A 17,660-nucleotide genomic window follows, 5' to 3' on the forward strand; every position below is an offset into this window, starting at 1 on the left:
GAAAGTCACTTCAAGTGTGTGTCTGCCAGGAGAGGGGTAGAGAGTACAGTTCAATGTGTCTCCTGAAACCAGAACCTCCTGACAAGACTCAACGTCTACAAACACGTCTGGGGAAATTTTGGCCAATCCCTAGAAACCCTTGTTTCTCTCAAATATTTTTTTTACATAAATGATTTAAAGATATATTTCACCTAAAAACTTTTACATTTATTTTCTTCTGTCATTTGAAACCCATATGATTTGCTTTCTTGTATGGAACACAAAATGATTAGTCTAGAAAAAATGTTCATAAAATTAAAGTAATTCAGTAATTCATCTTTGAGCTAAAGAAAGTCATAGGTTTAGAGTGACATGAGAGTGATTATATAGAATTTTCATTTTTGGGTGAACTATCTTTTTAAGACACAACGTCATCATAATCAAGGTAATATTACGTTTCCACAAAAGAAGCACATTAGATAGAAAAACACTTTCGTACCTCCACCAGGTTAATTAAATGCAGGAAGAATTCGTGAGCGTCTTGTTGCCGGTTTGAGGAAAACTCTGGGTGTCCTTTACTGACCAGCGCTTTGAACATCTTAGGTGAAATCCCTCGTTGCAGCTGCTACAGAGGAAAACAACATGACACATCTAGACTCAGGGTCACCAAATGCACTTTAAAATGCCATCAGAAATCCTATTAAGAAAGCTGGTTTATAGGGGGACATTCTTAAACACTCTTAAAAAGGCCACAAAGCTGTAGCTAACAAAGCTGTACTTTAGGGAAATAGCATGCAGCATTTTTGTTTGTTTCATATAGTATATGTTTGTTTCATACAGTCCATGTTTATTTTATTCTTTGAATGAGAAACGAGGTATATTATTATGAAAGCACATTTACAATTCGGTAGAAATTCAGTGGAACTTCCAAATGACTACAATTTAGTCATTTAGAATAAAGACAAAAACAAACAAAAAAGGAGGGCAACCAAAACAATAATTTAGCTAAAGAATATTGATAACTGTTGGGATAAAAATAGTTAATATCTGATATTGTGGCTCCTCTCAAACAAACAATTAAACAAGCTGTACAAGCATACCCAAGGTACATTCACAATGTCTGCTCTATTATTGGTAGATGCCGCATTGTTTCTCTACATAAAATTAAACTCTGCTCAGCTTTGTTGTATGATTTTTTTTTTTTGTCACCTGAAACTGCCAATGAATGACCTCGGGTCACTGCAAATAATTGTCAGTATGAATGTACCTTAAGGTTGCCTGATTCTCAAATAGGTAGCTGGATAAGGAGGCAGGCAAAGGACTGCAACTGGCACAGTTATGCAAACCTAATCGAGCCAAATATCATCAAGACAGACCAAGTCAAATACCTTGTATTCTTCTTTCATCACCTGTTCAATTAGTTCTGATTTCATTGGAGGTTTTGAGTACTGGCCTGAGAGAAGTCCATGACCAAATTTTGCCCTTGAAAAATAAGAAAACAAACATTCCAATTTAAATACCTAAATGACACACACTTCAGGAAAGATGTCAAACAGTAAAGATATGTATAAAATTGCATTACATTATACAAGAATTATATGTAATTTGAATTTCAGAAATAAAAAACAAGATAACTGTAACATGATACTAACATTCAATGACAAAAACACCTACATCTGTGTGTTGAAATCCTGGCTTGGATCAAGGGGCGAGTAGTCAAATATTCTCTGTAGGTTCCCAACATACCTACAATATACAAAATAATTTCTCACTGTTACACCTGCATATTAAATTAACTGGGTAAAGAACCTGGCTAGATGAATCTGGCATTGAATCAAAATCATCACATAAAAGAAAAAACAGCAAACAAACTTTAAGACGGCACAGATTACTAACAGATTTACTAACAGCTTGTACCAGCGCAAACCCTCTTTTGGTGTTAAAAAACTACCGTCAGGATTTACTAAAGACACCCAGAGAAAAATTAGTGCTGAAAAGGAGTGGACAGGGTTATTTTTGCGGCTGACCTTACTGAATATGCATTCGTATGAGTTTCCCTTTCAGGCGCAAAATTTATGGGAGTAGAGTATTTAAATGAATCATGCAAGGTGATTTACTAAGGTTTGCGCTGGTCAATTTACTCGTATTTACTCGTAAAGCATGTCTTAAACCAAACGCTAATTTGCGCTGCTCTTGGTAGATTGAGTCGGTCATTATGGAAATGATCCGGCTGCGTCGGTGTTCTTTAATTTGCGCGTCGTCAGTAGATCATGCACAGAACTTTCCCCTCTCATCGGTGCTTTATTGGAATTGTGCTCTCACGCTAATTTGCCGTTTAGTAAATCTGGCCCTAAGAGTCTAAATACAAGTTTCTTCAGAAATGACACGTTTTAGTGTGATAGCATTCAAACAGAGCCAATGACAATGGGAGGAGAATGTAGACGAGTATGTAGAATGCATTGGACCACTGAGGTCTTTAAAGTACTCACGCTCTCTGGAACTCTGGAATACTGAAAAGCACTTGCATAGTGGTGCTCAGGTAGCAGCTGTTGCCCAGGTTTTTGATGCCCGTATATCCTGAGCCATAGACGGGCTTTAGCTTTAGACCAGCCTCCTGAATCACTTCCCAGTCACTCACGCGCAGCTGCACGTGGTTGTCTGTATGATGACCATTCTCTGTCTGAGAGGGATAGACAGACATTTGAGGAGGTTGGAAGAAGGCAGTGTTGCTTGTCTTTGCTTAAGTAATTAACTATTGTTTAGAACAGGGGTTATCAACCTATTTGATGCCACAGACCCACAAATATGACGATTCCCTTCCTACAATATAAAGGAAGCTATATATTTTCATGTATAAAGACCCATTAATGCCATGTAAAATATTATCAGTATTAGATATTTATAATAAATGAATGACTGACTGCATGATCAAATATAGAGAAATGTATGAATAAAGTGTGAAAAACCCCACCCAAAAAAAAAAACATACCCTTTGCATTTGCAGCATATCTATTCCAAAGTGTAACAAATGTTCTGATATGTGAGGATCAACCACTGCTTCTTCTTCGTCGAAGGAATAAACATCTGCAAAAGAGAGAATGGAACCGATGTTATCTGTTGTTTTGTCCAAATTGAGTTTGAGCTTGCAATTTTTTGTGTGTTATACATGCAGGCCAGCATATTTCCTGGAAGACTGTGACGCATGAAAAACCTGTCATGGAGAGACACTTGCCTGCTCCATCTGGGGTGATTGTGTTGAGTTTCACTGCCAGGGGGAAGTTGGTTTCTTTGTAGTGATCAAGGGCATGTCCATTCCCTCCGCTCCCATCAAAGAACCATTTCCCACAGAGGACAGAGCCATCCGTCAGGTTTAGCCACAGGTTTTCTCTCATTTCACACTTGGCGCACTTCCAGCCGCTAATAGGACATAAAGCATATTGAAGACACAAACAGGAGAGGAACTCCTCATATTTCAGTGCAGGTGATTCATGTGCACTCAAAGTGATGAGGCTATGTTACTCTATAATCCACTGACTACACTCACCGGCCACTTTATTAGGTACACCTGTCCAACTGCTCGTTAACACTTAATTTCTAAGCAGCCAATCACATGGCGGCAACTCAGTGCATTTAGGCATGTAGACATGGTCAAGACAATCTCCTGCAGTTCAAACCGAGCATCAGTATGGGGAAGAAAGTTGATTTGAGTGACTTTGAACGTGGCATGATTGTTGGTGCCAGAAGGGCTGGTCTGAGTATTTCAGAAACTGCTAATCTACTGGGATTTTCACGCACAACCATCTCTAGGGTTTACAGAGAATGGTCCGAAAAAGAAAAAACATCCAGTGAGCGGCAGTTCTGTGGGCGGAAATGCCTTGTTGATGCCAGAGGTCAGAGGAGAATGGCCAGACTGGTTCGAGCTGATAGAAGGGCAGCAGTGACTGAAATAACCACTCGTTACAACCGAGGTATGCAGCAAAGCATTTGTGAAGCCACAACACGCACAACCTTGAGGCGGATGGGCTACAACAGCAGAAGACTCCACCGGGTACCACTCATCTCCACTACAAATAGGAAAAAGAGGCTACAATTTGCAAGAGCTCACCAAAATTGAACAGTTGAAGACTGGAAAAATGTTGCCTGGTCTGATGAGTCTCGATTTCTGTTGAGACATTCAGATGTTAGAGTCAGAATTTGGCGTAAACAGAATGAGAACATGGAACCATCATGCCTTGTTACCACTGTGCAGGCTGGTGGTGGTGGTGTAATGGTGTGGGGGATGTTTTCCTGGCACACTTTAGGCCCCTTAGTGCCAATTGGGCATCGTTTAAATGCCACGGCCTACCTGAGCATTGTTTCTGACCATGTCCATCCCTTTATGGCCACCATGTACCCATCCTCTGATGGCTACTTCCACCATGTCACAAAGCTCTAATCATTTCAAATTGGTTTCTTGAACATGACAATGAGTTCACTGTACTAAAATGGCCTCCACAGTCACCAGATCTCAACCCAATAGAGCATCTTTGGGATGTGGTGGAACGGGAGATTCGCATCATGGATGTGCAGCCGACAAATCTGCGGCAACTGTGTGATGCCATCATGTCAATATGGACCAAACTCCCTGAGGAATGCTTCCAGCACCTTGTTGAATCTATGCCACGAAGAATTGAGGCAGTTCTGAAGGCAAAAGGGGGTCCAACCCGTTACTAGCATGGGGTACCTAATAAAGTGGCCGGTGAGTGTATTTGTAATCTATTTGTGTAGACCAAGACAGTTTCTGATTATGAGACCATTTCCAACACATCAATTTATCGGCTAGACCAATCAATTGGCGATATTTGGCCATTTTGAGATTATCTTCTGCATGGTTAAAGTGTTAGTTCCCCTTCAGTGTTGTTATTGTTAACTAAAACTAATACTAAAATTAAAACTAATACTTATACGAATACTAAAACTATTTTTAAAAAAATTGCCAAGAGAAATACATCTGAAATATAATAAAATATAAATGTTAGATGAAAGATTAAAAAAAATAATAACTTCCAACATTTATTATTTTCTTTTTATAATGAAGTACTAAAATTACTAAATAAAAATAAATTCAAGCTAAATAAATTTTTTTAAACTTAAAAATGACAAAAGCACATATCAAAATGACTAAAACTTGAACTGAAATATTTATATAAAATATAAATTAATATAAAAAAAAGCTATTTCAAAATATTAATAAATACTATAATAGTACATAAATAATACTAAAACAACGCTGGTTCCTTTTGCATCTGTTCTAAAATCTAAAAGCAACATTGGGAATGGTAAATGCACATTTAAACGTTTGTTTTAAAGTTTAGACAAATATGGTAAACAAGTGTTAATTTAATCAATTTAGCTAATTTACTATAATTAAACTGTACTACTTTCAAATACCACATTATATTAGCCATCAGACACCCTCCTACCCAGATATCATCATCAGTATCGGCCACTGGAAAACCCTTCCCCAGGACTTGTGACAGTATTAGTACTGGAATTTCTGCCATTGGGACCAATCCTAAAGTATCCTAATGGAAATTTGCTTACAGTTTCTTACTACATAAAACAACAACTAGGTTTTTCAGAACACACTGTTACTAATAGTTATCCTAAACATATAAACATCAATAGCTTGTTTTGATATTATTGGCAGGGGAAAGCAGACATATCAGATTCAAGCGTGACCTGAAGTAAGCATCAGCAGACTCTAGAGTGCTAGTCCTTATGACTCTGGGCTTCCATGTGACCAACCTGGGAGGAATTCGAACTCCATTCTCCTGCTGTCTGAGACTTCGGGCATGTTTAGATACTTGGATCTCCTCTTCCCATGAATCTGACTCCTGCTTTTTGTATGGAGATTGTGCATTGAGGATGGCGTCACAGGCTATTGTCACCTGAAAGTTAAAGGGGCATGTGAACATTATATTATAGCTATTTAATGACTGCTTAAGAAACCACAGCCAGCTGGAAAGTGGTGCAGACTATGACTAAATAGATTTAAAAATATTTAAAAGCCAATCTGAATCCTGGTCAGATAGGCCAAATAACACAACTATTTTCTAGGTAATAAATATAAGGGAAGCAGCAGTAAGTATGCACACCATGCAATTACAAGTGTCTACAAGTACAAAGATGTGTTTTCACTTGTGTGCTACTTCATGTATTGTATGAACAACTAAAGTAGTACAACATAACACCATGAACCTTCTTGCATCATGTGTACTGATAGACTATTACATCAACCAGTAAATCCTAAAATATTTGAGATTGGTCAAATTTGGGCTTGGCAAGATGTTTTAATGTTTTTGAAATAAACAAAAAAATAAAATAAAAATAAAAATACAATAAAACTGTGATTTAATACTGAACATTGAGAACTGTTTTCTATTTTAATATATTTTAGCATGTAATTTATTCCTGCATGGCAAAACTGAATGTTCTGTGTTCCTTCATTCTAATATGCTAATTTGGTGCTCAAGAAACATTTCTTATTATATTAATAATGTTAAAAACAGTTGTTCTGCTTTATATTTTTGTAGAAACTGTGATTCTTTAATGAATAAAAAACATTTATCTGAAAACATTTAATCTTTACAGAATAAAAGTATTCTTTAAAGAAAAATACAAATCATACTGACCCCAAACTTTTGAACGGTGTATACCCCAGAAAAACCCATATTGCTCTTAATAATTTCAAAAATATCAATAAAAACCAAACACATGCTGTATATTCAGGCATGAATGGCTGATGATTCTGCTTTAAACCACAAAGAATTCGGATCTAATCAGAAATAAACTTATTTTAAAATTAAACAGATTTTAGTGTATAACAAAATAATCCGTAATAGGTGAGAGTGGATAACTAAAACTCATATTACTGCAACAACACATGACATCACTGCACACAATGAGAAGGATGAACAGTGAGAATAAGTATAAGGTCATCTGTAGACATAATAAAATGTAATGATGTGATGTTTGACAAGCAAGCACTGAAACTGAAACTGCAGATCAGGCCTTTGGCATGCAGGGCATACAGGGCGCATGAGCACACACTCACTAACCAGTGCGGGCAATTCCTCAATATTTGGTAAAGGGATCTCAAAGTGGTCTGGAAATATGACAAGCTTGGCTTCATCTTCGTACTCATAATCATCTCCATTAAAATCACGGTTAAGCTCTAAATCTTCAGGAAAAGAAGCAGAAAGAGTTATTTTTAATCGAGAGCTGATGGGATGACTGCACTTTCCCAAAACACTGTCCCAAAAAAATTAATTAATAAACACATGATGAAACTTCACACAATGTATACGCTCAAAATGACTTTTTTATGTTTATCTTGTCCTTTTCTTAAAAAAAAAAAGAGTGTTTCAGTCTTTTGATTAAACATTTTATTTAGTTCCCTTGATTGAACCCCTAACATTAAGATTTGAGTTTAAAATGTATATGAATTTAGATAGTCTATATTTTAGAGGCTACAACTCTCATTATGTTTTTTTCAGGTTTTTAACAATCTTTTAAAATAGATTTTTGTAGTTTGCTAAAGGGGTCCAATTATGCCATTTTACAAAGTCTTGATTTTGTTTTTGGGGTGTACTAGAATATGTTTTCAAGCTTGATTGTTCAAAAAACGCATTATTTTTCACAGATTTTTGATTATTATTACAGCTCCTCTCTCAAAGCGCCGTCTAGGTCTTGTTTCGATAAAGCCCCTCCTTGCAAAATACGAAATGTGCTGTGATTGGCAGTGCTTAGCGCGTGATCGGGAAATGTCCCGCCCCTCCATAACTGCAAGTTCTTCTCTAGTGTAAATATTGAGGATGGCGTCAATTTCAAACCATTTCGAGCCCGATTCAGACCCTGACAACGTTAACGAACAAGAGGATCGTGCAGAACGAATTTCATGCATGGACTTTGCAAGCATGGATTCCACAGGATGTTTCAGAGTGGTATGTTTTTTTGTTATTCTCTTCATCTAATACACACAGTTATCGGTTACAAAACTATGATTAATTTTTCATAAGGAACGGTGAACCATCTTACAAAAGAGAGAGCTTACAAAAGCAACAGAAAACAAGCTGTTTTCCATAAAATGTGCATCGCACTTAGTTTGTCCGCCTTAAGAAGGCCAAACAAAGGGGTTTTGGAACCGGGGTGGGAAAAAAACGTCTCTTCGACATAGCAACACTCTTCATCTTCAATAGTGCAGCTCAACCAGGACTCTGCCACCTTCTTCGTATATTCCGTGGGCGGGATTATTTAAATGAGTAGCATTGTACCTAATAAGATCTGGAAAAAATTAGTTGTAGTCCAAACGAGCAGTTCGTTGTAGTTCTTGAGAAGTGGATTCTGTTAAATAAAATATCTTGGGACTTTGAGCTTTGTAACCTTGCAGATCTTTTTTTTGATGCTCAAACAGCAACATTACACAATAGCTAAGTTGAAAAGCATAATAGGACCCCTTTAAATAGCCCTGTAACGGGAGAACAAATTTTCTTTCTATTCTCTCAATTATAAATGAGGTCATACAAACTGAAAGTTTGGTCATTAAAAAAAGAATAATAAAGTTATTCAATTAGTTTGAGTATGAATGCCACACTTATAGTTGTGTCTGCATTAGACATGGCTACGAGATCTGACAGACTAAAGAAAACACCTGATCGCATCAGTTTGCGCTCCAAGCCACTGGTGGCAGGCCAGACATTATCCTTAATAGAACAATCAGAGTGGCCTAAATGACATGTTTGGCAAAGCATTGTGGGTTTACAAAATGACTGGCATCCTTTCTGACATATCGTCCTCAAACAGGCGTTTATATTGACGCGATGCATGAGAATAAGAGGCCGCAGACCCCCCACCTGCTACGTCACACCTCCAATGGCAGAAGTGTGTCAGCCTGGGGGATTGATAGGGCACAGCAGCTGACAGGCATAGCCGGCCACTGAAAACCAACCCTCCATAGCAGAAGATTAGGCCAGGGCAAGCATGTGGCACTTTAGATTTAGAATGGTTACTAACTGCGCATACAAATAAATAAGATAAATTTAGCCCCAGCCAGTAATGACTGGAGTTGCTAAACATAAAAATATAAGGCCTATTCAGGCTCTCTCATTTGAGATATAAGTTTATGTCTGGGACTTTTTTTTTTTAACTTCAAAACAGACTTACCTAAAAATACTTTTCCATTCCTTCTTCTTGGTATGGCACCCCCTGCAGCACCTGTGGCTTTCTGTAATTAACATCAAGAAACAACATGGGTAATGAAGTTAAGTGTAACATTAAATTTGCAAAACTGTCTATATAGAACAACAAATCTTACAGAATCATGTTGCAAATTTGATCAAATCTGGATAAAAAGCTTTACAGATGGAAATGATCGTTTTGTACAAAGCACACAATGGTAAAAATCAATTGATTGTGGAGTAAAGTGGACTACTGAATGGTTAATGTTGAAATAAATTCTCATGTAATCCCAAGTAAAAACAGCAAACACAAGAGCGACAAGAAAAGGGGCCAGCAGTTTCTGGACAGATGCAGACATGAAAATAGCAGCATTTAACCAGAACATCCAAATTCAATTAGAACTAACAAAAAAAAAACATTAAATAACAAAGATCCTATTCTAAATGACCAACAGATCATTCATCATTAGGTCAACGTATAGGAGCAGGCTGGGAATCACCAGAACTGCCAAGATATGGAAAGACTGCCATGGTAACATTCAAAACATGAGACAATACCTAAGTATCTGATTATTTAAAATCTATCATTCCATCAATTAGTACATATTTAGTATATATATATATATATATATATATATGTATATACATGGTGTTATAAATAATGCAGCACAGTTAATTTATCTTCTGTTTATGTAACATGTTGTTAATTTATCTATCATGCTGTAAATATACTGTAATTGTTATTGTAAATACCCAGATATTCCTTTAATGTTTCTTTTTCTTCCTGACATTTCCCAAGAGTACAGTAGGCATGCTGGGCTAGTAGTATGCTCATTAATTATAAACCAATATGTCAAAACCATTTAATTTATGAATACACTAAAAAAGTAAATAAATAAAAATTAATTAATTAAAATCCACCTATTTCAATAGAAAACCATTTCAAGTTTGCTTCCTTAAATTTGTAAGTTTATGTCCTTTCAACTTAGATTATATTAACTGACTTAAAAAAACAAGTTGAATCTTCCACTCTCGTACCTAACCCTAACTTACAAAAATGATGTTGATGAATTAAAGTAATGTACAGTATAGCAGATTCCTAAAACTCTCTAAGAAGAGAAACATCACACCTTAAACCTTTACATTCTCTGCTCTCAAGACCTGTTGGGTAATCATCTCAAAACTCTAAGCTGCTTTCTAAATCCAACAGTCATCAATCTCTGCTAAATTGAAAATTTCCACCTTTTGAAAGTAGTGTGGTATATGGCAGATCTTAAAACTAGAGGATGTTCACATAACATAAGAGGAAAAAATCAAAAGATATGACTTAAAAAACAACCAATTGGATTATAGATTAATTGCATCTGTGCACTGTGGCTGGAAAACACCCGCAAGTCACGTCAGTTTATAACAGTGAATAACGCATTTGTATGGACAAAACCCATCTGGTAAACAGCAGGGGTTGCAGAGTGAGCTGCTACGGGAAATTCGAAAATATTTATTTTTAGACATTAAATGTAAGTTTAAAATACAAGTAATTGTATTTTTTACGAGAGCAGTAACAAAGGACAAAGGGACTATGAAATATAAATGTAATATGTTCAGATGAGTGAATGTGTGTTCCCCCTACCTCGTACTAGTTTTGCACGATATACCTGTACTAGGAAGGTATGAGATTCCTCATTTTACTCCTACTTTAAGGCCCGGTTTCACAGACACAGCTTAGACTAAACCAGGATTAGGCCTTAGTTCAATATTAAGGCATTTAAGTAGCTTTTATAAACTACTAAAAGCCTTAGCAAAACAAACAGGTTCCTTTGGAGTGTAGAGTGAAATATAAAACAACACTTTTACAAATTTGCAAAGAATTCAATCCAACAATAAGCTTGAAAAAAAAGCTGTCGCTGCTCTTACCTGTTTCACATGCCGTTTTAAGTGCATGTACACACTCTGTCCAGTTTTACGGTAATGTCTCTCCACGTGTTCTCTTCCAAATCCCAGGAATGTGTTCAAACACACATATAGACCTCCTTCCGATTCCTAAAAGAAATGATAAAGATAGTTTTAAGCTAAGATAAAGTGTATAATGTACAACTCCATATTTCTACTTAGATTTACCAGACAACTGTGAATAAAACTGCTTTTAGAGATTAAGGCAAACCGTTCAAAGACATAAGCATCATCAACGTAGGAACATATACATGAAAAGTGGACACACTTCAACATAGCAGGGCATAATCTAAAATAACTGCATCCTACTTACAATCTAGGGCTTCACTAAATATTCATGCCAAATATCTGGGATGTAGCCTATTATTAGAAATACAACATATGGACATAAAAGTAAAATTATAAGTAAACATTTAATTGCTGAATGCTCACAATAGTGCCACCTTTTACCTAAAGATTTAAATTTCAACACTATAACAAAGCTCCAATAAGTATTATAGTGCTTCTTATTTGTTGTTGGATATGGTAATAAAATGTTCTTTAGGCATTTTGACATTTAACATTTTGGCCATGTTTCATGATAGCCTATATACAGCCACTTTTGGTGGTACCTATGGTTAACTTAAGATTCACATAATTATATAATTACATAATGCTTGTTTATGTTATTTATTGAAGTTATTTTCAGAAGTGTTTTGTTTCTTCTAAATGTAAAAAATCTGAATTATTTTTTTAAAGACTTTTAGCGATAAAGAATAAACAAACAAGACACTTCTGAGTTTAATCTGAATCAAAACACTGTTACTGGGCTGGTGTGTGTCGGTTAGGGTGTTGATCGAGGGCCCACCAGACTGAAAAACCTGTCACTAGCTCCTGGTGACACACGAGCTTGAACAGATAGTGTGTAAAAATAACCTGTCTTTTAGTCTGACATGATGAACTCCAAACAGCTGAGTCACCCTTTAAAACTTTTACAGCTGGGAGCTAGTTGTGCACTTTATCCACGTTTATATAAAAGTTCCCATAACTGATCGCAAAAACATATAGTAGTATACATGATTTGTGGACAGAGCTTGTAGAGACATAACAATCAAAGTTGACCTAAATTATTATTTTTATAGGTCATGGCGGCTTACTGCTTATTAGTATAGATTTAGGAAATCCCAATTTTCACATATTTCATGCTACATAACAGTTGTTTGTATCTTGATATCAAGGAGATATCACAATAAACAGTCTGGCATCAAAAAGTAACACACTACTAGATGTCCAACGAGGATGGGGAGATGCCGAATGCATAAGAACTTGAGAAATGGAAACAATTATTTCTTTGACACGCCTTTAAAAACAGTGAACAGAAATTCTCTCTAGTACAAACCAGCGTTCAGACTTGCAGTGTTTGCTATCATTATACATCTGAATCTCGTATAACGCCAACTGCGAGAGGGGAAGCTTGGCCACGCTGTAAGATGTAAACACCCGTGTGTTGTTTATTTCTGCAGGCTGTCACATAAGTTGAGCAGGAGAATGGTCGCCGAGGATCCCAAATCTCTCTTACGCGCTATACGCAGCTTTTAGTTTCCACGTGTCTGTGGGACGCCAGTTGTTGTTTAACGTTCATGCATTAAGTATTTGACCTGATACTCACAGGAGAGTCGTAGGAAAAAGCGCATTCACTCTTGAAAACCCTGTCTCCTGTCCTCGGTACTCTAATGGTGGGCATGTACGGGACCAGTAGCTCTCCCAGATCTGTAGCCATCTTCACATTCCTGCTGCTCGCACCACTATGAGCCTCGCTGGAGCAGCGTGTCAGGCTGAAGATGATACGGGGCTATTTTAAACCATACAGACCCGACATTCCTCATGGACCGAGGGATGTGACGACGAAAACATTGGGACATAGAGGGGTGGAGGGTGGTGTATAGGGGAGGGAAACAATGGACTTGGAGAAAGACTCAATATTTGACACTGTTCACCCTGACGCAAATGGTGACGTTTTCAGATCGACGCCTTAATGAGTTTTAATGTGTTTATACGGTAATAGCAATGGGAGCGCCATTTACTCTGCATGTGTGCTTCAATACTGAATGTAGCTAACGTTATTTATTTATTTTTTAGCTTTTAAAAAGAAAATGTTTTTTTTTTTTTATTTAATGTTCATTTTGTTATGCATTTTATTATTGTATTTTATTTTATTATTGTGGTGATATTAAAATACTTTAATATGTGAAGTATTTGGTGTTTATTGTTTAGTGTTATTTTGAGCTTTGTATAAAAAGGTGCTAAACAAATACAGCTTCATGAGTTCACATCTACATATAATTATTAGGTTATGCGTACTTGGCGTGCTGTCCGGGTGGAGGGCTCCGAGCTCGGAATTTCTGCCCAAACCCAGAGTACTCCCCTGTTGGTATTGGTAAGAGTAGATGGAACTAGAAGTGAGGAGATGGAACTAAAGTGAGGAGATGGGGTGGAAGTAGGATGCTGATAAACTGTCAAGGAACAAAGGTGGGTTTTGCTGTTATTTATCCTATTCTGAATTGATTACAGATTGAACTCCACTTGTGCTAATTGGGTTAATTATCTGCACCTGCTCCTCCCGAACCTTGTTAATAAAACATAATTTATTATCTATTATTATTTATTTTGTGCCAGCAAGCTATTTGCTAGTTGATTACCTACTTATGCAACTGGGCCCGTATGTATAAAACTTCTAAGAAATGATCTTAAGAATAGTCTTAAGCTTTGACTTAAGTGTAAAAAAATACTTAGTAAAGAAGAGTAGGACTTTTCTAAGAGTAGGAGACTTTTATAAAGCAGCTAAAAGCAACTTTCAGTAAAGTATAAGACTGATTCTTAAGTGCTGACTGAAGTGGGACTTAAGTGCTGCAAACTAAGGACTACAATGATGTGAACCCAAAATGGCCGCCCTCAACCTCTGAATCAGCCAATAGTGAGCCTGCAAGGGTGAGGTCACAGCAGCATGACACCAATTATTTAATGTAATTATAATAAAATAATTTAATTAAGACACTGAAACTTTAATATTGAAATGTATTTTTTAAAATGGCTTTGCATTGTGCAAAATGATCACAACTTAGTATTGAAGGAAAATTGTCAGATTCACCCTTTATTCAAATAGTATTAAAAATGTGTTCAATATTTTGTAAGCGTATTGTGTAGTTGTGCCTGGAGTCAATTGTTTATTTGTGATAACACAATGAAACATTCCAAATTGACGTAATTTTTAGCTAAGCTGTCATACAAATAAATTATGAACAGGTGAAAAAACAAGAGAGGAAAATCAAATATTAATAAATGATTATGTTGCAGACAATATATGATTTTTTTTTCTCCTCTGAGCTTTTTAATTGTAATATCTTTACAAAAATTGTCTTTGGCTCACCAGCCATTAAAATAAATATATCATCACAGGTGCACTGCTGCATTTCTCCAGTCGCCAAAAATATAATTATTACTTTAATTTCATTGCTATGAAACTTTTTAAAGGTAAGTTACAAAAAGAATACCTTGATGATTAAACTTTTTTTTTTTATTGTTTGATCAACTCATTTAACTACGATACATCATATTTTCGTTGAAAAGTGCATGGCCTAACCTCTGCTGCCATCTTGTTACTCCTAACTAGGTTAGGAGACCTCTCCAGCTCTCTTAAATAATTTAGGAGCTGAGACCAAGTCTTAGCACTTTGGAACTTTTATGAATCACACTTATTCTTAAGTTTAGGAATAAGAGTAAAATTATGTAATTCTTAGAATTTTGACAGACTTGAGACTAAAATTTTACTCTGAGTGGCTTTATACATACGGGCCCTGGGCCCGTATGTATAAAACTTCTAAGAAATGATCTTAAGAATAGTCTTAAGCTTTGACTTAAGTGTAAAAAAATACTTAGTAAAGAGTAGGACTTTTCTAAGAGTAGGAGACATTTATAAAGCAGCTAAAAGCAACTTTCAGTAAAGTATAAGACTGATTTTTAAGTGCTGACTGAAGTGGGACTTAAGTGCTGCAAACTAAGGACTACAATGATGTGAACCCAAAATGGCCGCCCTCACCCTCTGAATCAGCCAATAGTGAGCCTGCAAGGGTGAGGTCACAGCAGCATGACACCAACTATTTAATGTAATTATAATAAAATAATTTAATTAAGACACTAAAAACTTTAATATTTAAATGTATTTTTTTTTTAAATGGCTTTGCATTGTGCAAAATTATCACAAATTAGTATTGAAGGAAAATTGTCAGATTCACCCTTTATTCAAATAGTATTAAAAATGTGTTCAATATTTTGTAAGCGTATTGTGTAGTTGTGCCTGGAGTCAATTGTTTATTTGTGATAACACAATGAAACATTCCAAATTGACATAATTTTTAGCCAAGCTGTCATACAAATAAATTATGAACAGGTGAAAAAACAAGAGAGGAAAATCAAATATTAATAAATGATTATGTTGCAGACAATATATGATTTTTTTTTCTCCTGTGAGCTTTTTAATTGTAATATCTTTATTGTCCACCAAGGTGGAAAATTGTCTTTGGCTCACCAGCCATTAAAATAAATATACAGACCATAATAGAAGACAAAGACATAAAACAGACAGATCACAATTCATAAAAAATAAATACATAATAATCACATTTCATACTATAGTCATTTGGATTATCATTTACTTGCCGAGTTGAGAATTTTAACAGCATTTGGAATAAAAGACCTCTTAAACACATTTTTATTTTGTTAGAGGGGTTCTGTAGCGTCTTCCCGATTTCATGGGCTCAAATTGACTGAAGAGAGGATGAGAACTATCTGCAAGAATAGTCCTTGCCTTCTTCGCCCTTTCAGCATAGAGCTGTACTAGTAGCCTCTGTTGTCTGCCAACTATTCTGCTTGCAATTGTCACAATTCTGGCAAGTTTGTTCTTAGATCTGCAATTTAAATGATCATACCAGGCTGTGAGATGAAAAGTTATTACACTCTCCACCATGGATTTGTACACAAGTTCTAAAATATGCTGACTAACTCCAAGGCCACTAAGTTGTCCAAGAAGAAATAAACGTTGCGAACACTTTTTAAAAAGGTAGTCTGAATTGTCAGCAAAATTCATGTGTGAATCAAGAATTGAACTAAACTTCTTCACAATTTCAACTTGTGGACCCACAAGTGAAATTGGCTGGATTGACATATCTGCTTTTGGGCAGATAACCAATTATTTTGTCTTTGCCACGTTAATTTCTAGTTGGCTAAAATGACACCACTTCTCCAGGGCCTTAATGTGAGCCAGAGGCAGCGTCATATAACAAATTAGTTTTGTCCAATAGGCCCACTAAGGCCATATCATCAGCGTATTTGAACAATCTAAAATGTTCTTCTTTAATCGTAAACTTATTAGTAAAAAGAGAGAAGAACACAGGGGAAAGGACACAGCCTTGTGGGCAACCTGTACTTAAAGTTAGCATATCAGACACAGTCCCTCGAACACAGACCCTCTGTGTACGACAAGAAAGACAATTTCTAATCCAGCGGACTAAACCTGTATTAACATCTTGTTAAGAGAATATGAATCTTCATTGAATTAAAAGCCGAGCTAAAATCCACGAATAAAACCCTGACATATGCTTTGGGATGCATGAGATGTTTTGTAACTGTATTAAGCAGTGTCAGTACAGCATCATGTACCTCTGTTACTCTTATATGCAAACTGAAGTGAATCTAACCTAGAGGCGACAGTCGAAGTTAGATGATTAGCTAAAACTCGTTTCATAGTTTTACACAATATAGAAGTTATTGCAATGGGCCAGAAGTCATTTGGCATGCTCGCCCTTGGCTTTTTTGCCACAGGCCTAATTATTGAGTACTTCCATAATTTTGGCACTTTACCTGTGTCCAGAAGTAATTGGAACAACCTTGCAAAGACTCCTTTTAGTTGAGGAGCACACTCTTTAAGAAGGCATGCTTTTAAACCATCTGGGCCAGTGGTCTTATTAGGCCTTAGTTTACAAAGGCTTGCCATGACACCAGCCTCATTGATAACTATTGATGATTCTGCAGGGAGATTATTACATATCTCATCACATTCAGTCTTGCCTTCCACAGTGTCAAATCTACCATAAAAGTTATTTAAATCATTAATAAAACTTTTACTTACACAGTTATCATCCTTTTTATTTGGCCTACCCATTAATCTATTTAATCCCTCCCAAGCCTGTTAAGATATAAGTATCACCGTTAAGAATTTTCCCTCTATCTTTTTGTTTTGTTTTTCTAAAACTTGTAGCTGTAGTTTGCCCTTATTTGTCACTTAATATTTAAAAATAATATTGATCTGCCTGCATTGATACCATTATATGAGAACTGAACTGAACTGGACGATGACATCACTGTTTTCACCAGAGTGGCTGTATAGATAAATTAACTAAATAGATAACTAATGATTTTTTACAATGGAAATAAAAGCTTTTGCTTAATTTCTGCCAGGAAGACTAAATTGTCACGTCA

The 17,660-nt window shown here is 36.1% G+C and overlaps 1 protein-coding gene across 4 annotated transcripts; it reads right to left on the reverse strand.

The window, feature by feature from the left end:
* Positions 1-440: 440 nt before the first annotated feature.
* usp13 (ubiquitin specific peptidase 13) lies at positions 441-13,123 on the reverse strand. 4 transcript variants are annotated; one of them, XM_056244855.1, is made up of 11 exons: positions 12,796-13,123; positions 11,112-11,237; positions 9,184-9,244; positions 7,080-7,201; positions 5,767-5,909; positions 3,212-3,396; positions 2,969-3,063; positions 2,469-2,659; positions 1,654-1,725; positions 1,389-1,461; positions 441-601 (listed from the first exon to the last, which is right to left on the reverse strand). In XM_056244855.1, exons 1-11 carry the CDS (start codon positions 12,904-12,906, stop codon positions 455-457), a joined length of 1,326 nt encoding a protein of 441 aa, XP_056100830.1. In that variant the 5' UTR covers positions 12,907-13,123; the 3' UTR covers positions 441-454. The 4 variants fall into 4 exon arrangements, with proteins under 4 accessions (XP_056100830.1, XP_056100829.1, XP_056100828.1 ...); XM_056244854.1 differs by having other exon boundaries at positions 441-604; XM_056244853.1 differs by having other exon boundaries at positions 1,368-1,461; positions 12,796-13,122.
* Positions 13,124-17,660: the final 4,537 nt, after the last annotated feature.

The sequence above is a fragment of the Rhinichthys klamathensis genome, unplaced genomic scaffold (assembly GCF_029890125.1).
Source record: "Rhinichthys klamathensis goyatoka isolate OS25496 unplaced genomic scaffold, OSU_Roscu_1.1 h1tg001130l_1, whole genome shotgun sequence".
NCBI classification, from domain to species: Eukaryota; Metazoa; Chordata; class Actinopteri; order Cypriniformes; family Leuciscidae; genus Rhinichthys; species Rhinichthys klamathensis.